The sequence below is a fragment of the Xenopus laevis genome, chromosome 6L (genome assembly GCF_017654675.1).
Source record: "Xenopus laevis strain J_2021 chromosome 6L, Xenopus_laevis_v10.1, whole genome shotgun sequence".
Lineage (NCBI taxonomy): Eukaryota > Metazoa > Chordata > Amphibia > Anura > Pipidae > Xenopus > Xenopus laevis.
In genome coordinates, this window is record NC_054381.1 from 43318437 (window position 1) to 43328440 (window position 10004).

Sequence of the window (10004 nt, forward strand, 5' to 3'; positions counted from 1 at the left end):
GTGCAAATAGTCCTACTCTGTGATTTTGTAAATAAATAGATCTATTGTAATTAACTAGGCATTTGCACATCCACCATCAGTTTGGAAGCACAGTTTCTCCGGAAAGGCAAATATCTGTTTGGTGATATTGCTAACCTCCTACTAAATGCTTCCTTGGGTGCCAACTGTCATTAGAATAAAAGCTACATTTCTGGCTGTACCTTTAGGGTAATTACCACTTTTAAGCACTTTGAGCTGGCACAAGCTCTTGCAGGCAATTTTAATGCATGTCAATGGGGGGCCATTTCAGACCCTTTGGCACCACAATTCTGGGCTATGCTCAAAGAGCCCTTATTCAATATCACTTAAGGTACAGCCACCAATGTACTTTAGCTTTTATTTTAATGACAGCTAGCATCCAAGATGTTGTTTGCTGAGCAGTGAACTATAGCAACTTTGCAGATCGTCTGTAGAGAGAGTCTGTCCTTTTTTATCTGATGGTACACATGCAAATAAACATTTATCATGGGCAGGTGTTGATTTGTTTTTGATATGCTTGCTGTTATAGAGAGGAAGTAAATGGGTTAATATTTTACCTCAACTGTAGGTGGCTGTGGCAAAGAGGAAAATGTGCATAATATCAATTCTATATTAACTGCAACAATCAGTAACCAAAGAACTTTGTCAAACAGGATGTGCTGGTTAAAATATCAACTAATGTTATACTTGTATTAGTGGAATTTAAAGATAAAATAAACTGTACTTTAATATGTGTGTTATTATTTTGCTGGCGGGTAAATTATTTGAGCCTGTGGACAACAGGGGGATTGTTCTTTCGCTCTGCCGGTGCTAGGATAAATTTGTTAGTGCTTCAATCCTCAATGAAGGGTTACCGCGATCCCATATTGATCCGTGAAATAGCAGTTAGAGGAGAGCACTCATAGAAGCAGATACTGCTAAAACATTTTACTATTGACTACAAATCACATGACATGTTTCGGGCATGGCCCTTTCTCAAGTGTTTTATTGCAGCCTGTGGCTCAGTATAAGGGCTCTTACACACGGGCGTTCCGACCTGCGCTCCCCTGCGTTCCGTTTTTTGGCGTTCAGCCGCAGGGGAGCGCAGGAATAGACGCAAGTCATTATTTGAAATGGGGCTGTACTCACTCAGGCGCGTGTAGGCGCCGAACGCAGGTTCAGACGCAACGTGCTGCATTTTTCCTGCGTTCGGCGCCTACACGCGCCTGAGTGAGTACAGCCCCATTTCAAATAATGACTTGCGTCTATTCCTGCGCTCCCCTGCGGCTGAACGCCAAAAAACGGAACGCAGGGGAGCGCAGGTCGGAACGCCCGTGTGTAAGAGCCCTAAAAATAATTCTGGTACTTTCCTGTATATGAGGAAGAAGAATAGATTAATTATACAGGTATGTGACCTGTTATCCAGAATGCTCAGGACCTGGGGTTTTCCAGATAATGGATCTTTCTGTAATTTGGATCTTCATATCTCGTCTACAAAAAAATCTGGTAAACACTAAATAATCCAGATAGGCTGGTTTTGCTTCCAATAAGGATTAATTAAATGTTAGTTTGGATCAAGTGCAAGCTGTTTTATAAATATAGAATAAAAGGAAATCGTTTTTAAGAAATTTGACTATTTGTACAAAATTAAGTCTATGGGAGACCGCCTTTCCATAATTCTGAGCTTTCTGGATAACGGGTTTCCAGTTAACAGATTTCATACCTGTAATTTTAAAATCCATTCCATTTAAAGGAACACCGTCTTCCCACTGGTTCTTACACTGGTGGAAATTTTACCAGAATTAAGACATATTTCCAAATATTCTTAGAACCTGCAATGTATATGTTCGCCCTTGGGGAAAGGAGAACCAGATTTTGCATTTTGCGTAATTCTGATAATGGCATTATCAATGGAAGAAACAGGTAAACATAGTCAAAATAAATAATAATAATAATAGGCAATGTAACAGCAAAATAACTTCTAGCTTTAGGGTTGGTCATTGACTAGTTAAATCCATGGATAGACAACATATGGTACTTAGTTCTGCTTGACAGTGGGGTGTTTGTAACAGCTGGAGTGAGCTTTCCCTGGTTAATTCAATCATCTCAGTGAAACAGCAAAGGGGGGAGATTTTTTGTGTTTCTGCATAGCATTCTATTTTGCACTAATCTTTAAGTTAATGTTTAGTATGTTACAGGGTGGTTAATTCTAAGATACTTTTCAATTAGTTTTCACTTTTTCTTATTTATAGGTTTTCCTTCAATACACATTTTTTATTAATTTTCAGACATCTATAATAAACACGGATATGTGGTTTTAGATACAATGAATATATGCAGAGTGATTTTACATATATTTTACATCTTTAATCGGTCCTTATACAGAGCATATCCAAAAACCTAACAATAATAACAAAAAAAAGTAAAATGTAAAAAGGATGGCCTATTGTAACTGTCCTCGGATCCTTGAAAGACTTTAAGAACATACCACTGGTACAAAAATAACTTTCTTTATTGGTAACATCATCAGGATAGGGAATCAGGAACAAAGATGATGAGTTTTAGCAATATTGGTGCAATATAAGTGCAGTAAGTACACGTAGAATGCGTAGAATGTGTAGAATGTGGTAGAACTAGGGGCAAACATACAAAAAGAGCATTCAGTATATATTCTAACATATAATCACTAACATTGTCATTAGCAGCATTAATCAGTACACATAAACAAAGATAGTTCACCTATTTTCGCCTCATAGGATCTTAAGGGCAGTTTCTCTACTCTGGCATGCTCTCTGAAGATTCTGTCTCTAAGATGGCTGCTGGCATGTCTGGCTAGATTCTAGAAGATCTCAGAGTGAGGCTGGGTTCTGATTGGACTAGACTGTCAGGTGGCTGGAGTACTCAAATTAACCCTGTAATGTCCTGTGCCTAGCTGGCTATATTATAGCTGCTGGCTGTTACTTTACACACAAATGAACTTTAACAGCAGGAATAACTTTTCTGCTTGCCATACAACAGAGCGTATAGAGTTATATATTGTTCTGTACAGAAAACTAGCGCTAAGTTGCTATAAACTTCTCTTATTAACAGTCACAATGAATTATGCAGTTCAAATGTTAGATTGGCTTGGGCGGGCAGCTACACTCCCACCAAATTACCTTTAATTTATGCATTCATTAATGAGTTGGGTTGCATAAATTAAGGGGATTTTACTTCTTCCTTCTTGTTATGCATTGGAGAATGTTCTTTATTATTCTCAATAAGAACAACCAATTTTTGGATAGGACGTTCTAGAATGAGTGGAGTGGTGAGACGTTCTCCTTTCTTACTTAATTTGGAATCTCCCATCTGTAATTTCACTCTTCTCACCAATCCATCATTGTCTTTCTGGACTTCAAGAACTTTAGCGATTCTCCATCGATTTCTGGGTATGTCCTCTTCTTTGACGATCACTATGTCGTTTATTTGAACATTTCTCCTAGGAGTATGCCATTTTTGTCTGAGAGTTAAGACTTGAATGACCTTCACTTCAGGATCGCACATTGATAGCTCTAGGCAATCTTTGTTGGATACTATTTCCCTTTCCCATAGGAACTTTGGGCCTGTAAACCAATTTGAGTCCTTCATTTCTGAAACTTTAAGACCTCTTGAAGCATGATCAGCTGGATTCCTTTCTGACTCAATGTAGTACCACCGGTCTGGATCAGTGATTTCTCTAATTCTTTGAACTCTGTTTGCCACAAAGACATGGAATCTTCGAGCTTCATTATTTATGTAGCCTAGAACCACCTGTGAGTCTGTCCAAAAGTACTCTTCATCTACCTTGAACTCTAATTCGTCTCTCAGGAACTTGCTCACTGAAGCAGAAACTACAGCAGCTGCTAGTTCCAGTCTTGGTATTGTGAGAACATTGGTAGGTGCAACTCTGGTCTTGGCCATGACAAGGGAGCAATGTACCTTTTCATCTCTTATCACCCTGATGTAGGAACATTGGCCATAACCGTAACTACTAGCGTCTGAGAAGTGATGCAGTTCGATTCTCTCATACTTTCCAAAGTTGTAGGGTGCAAAGCACCTTAGTATTCTGACTCCTTGCAGATCTTGTAAATCCTTAATCCAACTCTCCCACCTTGGCCTCAGGAAATCTCTATCTTCCTCTTTCACATGAAACCTGTGGAACATCTTTTCAATGTCACACATGACAGCAATGGGGTATTTCCGAAATCTACCGAGAACTCCAGATAGCATATTCGTGAGGTCTGGTCCCGTTAACAGATAATCGTTCAATGCAACACCATCATACCTTGCTGAGCAATCAAACACCACTCTTATCTTGTCTGGTTTCTTCGAGTGATAGACACCTTGATGTGGAATGTACCAAACCTTCCCCAGGTCTGGTTGATGGTCAGCTCTTTCTGCATCTCCGTCTTGTATGATGCCTTCCATAAACTTGAAATAGTCACTTTTGAACTTTGGCTCTCTTCCCAGCTTCCTCTCTAAACGTCTTAGTCGTACTAAGGCAAGATTCTTATTGTATGGAAGGTCAGGGCGTTTTTTGAAAGGTAAGGGCATCTCTAGATGGCCTTGTTGGTTTAGCTGAATGCCTCCTTCCAAGATGTGTAGGAATGTTATATCTTCTTGAGATATGCTCTTTTCTTTTGAGCTGGTGTCTGCAAAGTCGGACTCAAGAATCTTGATCACTGTAGCAGGACTTGGGGTTAGTGACATCTTGACAGATATGCGATTACATAACCCGGTTACTTGTCTTGAGCTTGCAGCCTGTTGTGGTCCTCCAACAATGCTCCATCCTAAATCAGTTTTGATGGCATATGGTTCATCATCACCTCCTGTTATTATTTGTCGTGGCATCAGTGCTTTAGAACAGTCATAACCTATCAGAAGCCCCACACGGTACTCCTTCAGAGGGGGTATTTTATGAGAGATGACTGATAGGTGCTTCCACTCTTGGGCTGTTTCACAGGTAGGTATGTGTTCACGATCAAGGGGTATGAAGTCTCTTGTATAGACCGGAGGTAGATCTATGGTGACATCTGAGCAAAGTCCCTTGACTTTTAGTCCTGTGACTCTTTGACTATCTTCCAATGAGTCTTTTCCCATAATCGTTGAGAGCTTAAGCTTCACTGGCTCCATTGCCACTTGCAATTTCTCACAGACTTCTTGATCGATAAATGTGTTACTGCTTTGTGTGTCTAGTAATGCATAAGCAAGTACCTCCTTGCTTTCTGTTCCTGGAGATGAGATACACACTGGGATGATCATTGACGTATTCTTACTCTCACTTTTAACCATACAGCAAGATGGTGTGGATATGATTTCTCCCTCAATGAGAGTACTGAGTGTTGAAGCTTTATCCCTTTTTGGGCGATCTTCATGTAATGGGGTTGGGTGACGTCCTTTACAAATGCCACAGGTGGCTCTTCTTTTACAGTCCTTGGCACTGTGTCCCTTTCTTAGGCAACCAAAACAGAGTTGGTTATCCAGTATGAATCTTTTCTTCTCCTCTACAGACCTTTCCTTCATTTGTTGACATTTGTAGATGTAGTGATTCTCTCCACAGAACATGCATTGAAGAGGTGTGTGACTCTCTGTCTGTACTTTCTCTCTATTCGGTACATCAATGACCTTAGGCTTACTCTCATTGGTATCATGGTCTTTAGTCATTGTATCGACTGCAAATGAAGTTGCCTTTGCACGTTTTATCTCTCTCGTTGGCTTTCCTTCCAAAGGTTTCAGAATGTGAAGGGATGACACTGGATTGCATGCTATACGTGCTTCTAAATTGACAAATGAAGAGAACTCTTCAAAACTGGGATAGTCCTTGCCTTGGTCTAACTGTTTAGTTACATGACGATTCCATCTTGAGGTCACCCAATCAGGCAGCTTAAGTAACATTTTCTGGTTTTCTTCACAGTCATTCAGTACTTGCAAACCCTTTATGTGAGGAATGGCGTTGCTACATGCTTGCAGGAAGTCACCATACTCTCTAAGTCTAACATACTCTTTAGAGCTTATCTTTGGCCAACTGTTAAGTCTTTCCCTAAAGGCTCGTTGTACTACAAAGGGATGGCCATACCGTGCATTTAGCTTCTCCCATGCTTGTTTGTAGGCTTCTTCATCCTTCCTGTAGAAGCTACCTTCAAGAGCCCTCTTTGCTTCTCCACTAACATAATTCTGTAGGTAGAACAACTTGTCTGCTGGATTGGAGCAGCGACGTGCAATAAGTGCTTCAAAGCTTGTACTCCACTCTATGAACTTCAATGGGTCTCCTGAGAATACAGTTGGTTCAGGAGTTGGAAGTCTTGTAAGAACCATTGTCTCATGTATTGCTTGGGCAATAGCTGCAACATTTCCTTGGTCACTATGATGACTAGTGGGGATAGAAGGACAGGGATCTGTTCTCTCACTACACACTGACTTAGATTTCCCTTTGTTTTCCTCAGTGAGGATAGAAGGACAGGGACCTGTTCTCTCGGGAAGTACTGCTCTGGATCTATCACCATTTTCTTTTATTTCCTCTTCAGTATATACTCTAAGTTTAGCTTCCATGACCTCGATGTCTCTTTGGTTTTTTAACTTTTTTAATTGTTGACGTTGTGCTTCGATAACAGCTTCCATCTCAATCTCAGCTCTTTTAGCGGCAAGTTGTGCAGATGCTTCTACTCTTTTGGCTGAGGTACTTGTGCACTTAGATGAGTGGCTAGAATGTTTGCTAGAAGATGCTACTCTTGAAACTGTAGATCCATATACAGACTTTGCATAATCCCTTTTATAAAGCTCTAGTAGCCTTGTCCTCTCTGTCTCTACATCAAAGTCGGTTTCAATTGATCGTATTCTCATAAGCCCTAATAAATCTGCTGTTATTGCAGTGCATGTGTCGATCTTCCTCTTAATGTCCTGGGAGGGTGCTGTGTATGACCTTAGCTCATCATATATTGTCTTCATATCTAACTCATGCTTCTCTACAGCATCCATCATGTTGGATAATTCATCCTCTGCACACTCTTGTTTTAGCTTCATGCGAACCTCATTGGTATGCGTTTTCCATTTTATGTACATTTGGTTGAATTTCCTTCTCTCATGAGATGACTGTCTCAACTGACTTCTCTGTTCTGAGACTGCTTTAGACTCCCTAAGATCAGCTTCTAAATTCTCTATCTTAGACAGGTACTTTTTTATGTCACAATTTATCCTTTCTATCTCTTCAGGATCTTTCTCTGACTTTAAGGTTTCCCTCAACTCTAATACCTTCTGTTGTAGGGAATATCTCTCACTATTTAACGCTTCACCCTCTAACAATGGCATTGAATCACTATAAACAGACATTTTGACTTGAAAGAGTTAAATATCAGTTAAACACAAAGGAATAAATAACTTTATTCAAATTCACATAAAGTCCTTATAATGCAAATATCTCTGGATTCTCTCAAAGTTCTTATTACCTTTTATTCAGTGTCTCTTAATGTGCCAAGGTCAGCACATAACCATCAATAAGGAATAAACAGGAAACTCTGACCTTAATGTGAAGAGCAGGATACAGTGACTTGGCTTCCTGATTCAAAATAAGTGTCTCTCTATAGAAGTTAGGAATCACTCAGGATCAGTCTTTGCAGAAGTAGATGCAAGGTGAGGGACTTTGGCTTGCTTGCAGTTGCTTACAGGATGCTGACGGTCTGTGTCTTTACTTGCAGAGATGCAGCTGTCAGGATTGTTGCTCTGCTTGATGTCTCTGGGTGAATTGCAGCACGTGGTTGTTTCACTCTGGGCGGTAACACGCTTGTCGATATGTGCACTCTCACTGTGGCAATACTCTAACTCTGAAGGCCGCAGGAAAGGCATACATCTACTTGGGTGCAATACTGGGCTCTATTTGTGCTTCTTCTGTGGTATTTTCTCAGCTCTATTGCCACAGAAAAGGCAGGTTAGCTTTACAGGGCTGTTCTTTATTTTTTATTTTTTTGCGCACCGTCTCTTTAAGTGCTTGCAATTACACTCTGAGGCACACTTGATATGGCTTCTGCTCTAGCTCTGATGAGGTGCGTCTTCTCGCCTCCTCAGAGGGTAATAGTTCTACTGTAACTGTCCTCGGATCCTTGAAAGACTTTAAGAACATACCACTGGTACAAAAATAACTTTCTTTATTGGTAACATCATCAGGATAGGGAATCAGGAACAAAGATGATGAGTTTTAGCAATATTGGTGCAATATAAGTGCAGTAAGTACACGTAGAATGCGTAGAATGTGTAGAATGTGGTAGAACTAGGGGCAAACATACAAAAAGAGTATTCAGTATATATTCTAACATATAATCACTAACATTGTCATTAGCAGCATTAATCAGTACACATAAACAAAGATAGTTCACCTATTTTCGCCTCATAGGATCTTAAGGGCAGTTTCTCTACTCTGGCATGCTCTCTGAAGATTCTGTCTCTAAGATGGCTGCTGGCATGTCTGGCTAGATTCTAGAAGATCTCAGAGTGAGGCTGGGTTCTGATTGGACTAGACTGTCAGGTGGCTGGAGTACTCAAATTAACCCTGTAATGTCCTGTGCCTAGCTGGCTATATTATAGCTGCTGGCTGTTACTTTACACACAAATGAACTTTAACAGCAGGAACAGCTTTTCTAAATCACCCTCCTGTTTCATGATTTTCATTCAAATATTTATAATGTTATGGTTGCATAAGAAATTGATGTTAAATATAGCAATATAAATTCTCTCAAATCAATATAATATTTTTCATGGAACAGAATGCTAACAATGCTTTTATGGATGTACTGTAGATCATAATGGGACATCATCACTAAAAGTAGACCTCGCAGTCTAGTGGGAGTGTATCTATACCAATAGTCAATCCAGGGTTTTTTGAATTGGACATGTTTCTCTAATGTTATTCTATTGAGTTTTTTGTCAACAAATATCCAATCTATTTTCACTTTTAAATCTTTTTTAATAGTTTTTTAATTATTTTACTTCTTCTTCTGGCTGTTTCCAGCTTTTAAATGGGGGTCATTGACCCCATCTAAAAAAATGCTCTGTAAAGCTACAAATGTATTGTTATTGCTACTTTTTATTGCTCCTCTTTCTATTTAGGCCCTCTCCTATTCATATTACAGTCTCTTGTTCAAATTAGTGCATAGTTGCTAGGGTAATTTGGACCCTAGCAATCAGATATATCTGATGCCTTAGAACTCTTACACATGGGCGTTTGTAGTTTTTTTTTTTGGTGCGCTCCCCTGCGTTGCGTTTTCTTCCGTTCAGCAGCAGGGGATCGCAGGAGTAGGTGCATGGAATTATTGTCAATGGGGCTGTACTCAAACAGATGCATGTATGCACGAACGCAGGCAATATGCTGCATCCCAACGTGCGTTTATCGCTTACATGCGTCTGTGTGAGTACAGCCTCATTGACATTAATTCAGTGCGTGTACTCCTGCACTCCCCTGCGGCTGAACGGAAGAAAGCGCAATGCAGGGGAGCGCACAAACAAACGGCCTTGTGTAAGAGCCCTTAGGGCTCTTACACATGAGCGTTCCGACCTGCGCTCCCCTGCGTTCTGTTTTTTGGCGTTCAGCCGCAGGGGAGCGCAGGAATAGACGCAAGTCATTATTTGAAATGGGGCTGTACTCACTCAGGCGCGTGTAGGCGCCGAACGCAGGAAAAATGCAGCATGTTGCGTCTGAACCTGCGTTCGGCGCCTACACGCGCCTGAGTGAGTACAGCCCCATTTCAAATAATGTCTTGCGTCTATTCCTGCGCTCCCCTGCGGCTGAACGCCAAAAAACAGAACGCAGGGGAGCGCAGGTCGGAACGCTCATGTGTAAGAGCCCTAAATCTGTGATGTACTCTTTGCTGCTGTCTGACTTAGTGATAATTGATTAATTGATTTAAAAGCTGAATCCAGTTAGTAATCAATAAGAAAACCTTTCCTGCTATTTGATCCATATACAATGCCTTTTTATTTTGTTATTCATACAATGCTTTCAA

General features: G+C 40.4%; 1 protein-coding gene across 2 annotated transcripts; it reads right to left on the reverse strand.

Moving 5' to 3' along the window:
• Nucleotides 1-2491: 2491 nt before the first annotated feature.
• LOC121394577 lies at nt 2492-8627 on the reverse strand. 2 transcript variants are annotated; one of them, XR_005961791.1, is made up of 3 exons: nt 8382-8627; nt 2737-8275; nt 2492-2630 (listed from the first exon to the last, which is right to left on the reverse strand). XR_005961791.1 is itself a non-coding variant. In XM_041565983.1 (2 exons), exon 2 carries the CDS (start codon nt 7339-7341, stop codon nt 3196-3198), a length of 4146 nt encoding a protein of 1381 aa, XP_041421917.1. In that variant the 5' UTR covers nt 7342-8275; nt 8382-8627; the 3' UTR covers nt 2492-3195. The 2 variants fall into 2 exon arrangements, 1 of the variants encoding a protein (XP_041421917.1); XM_041565983.1 differs by having other exon boundaries at nt 2492-8275.
• Between the last annotated feature and the right edge of the window lie 1377 nt (nt 8628-10004).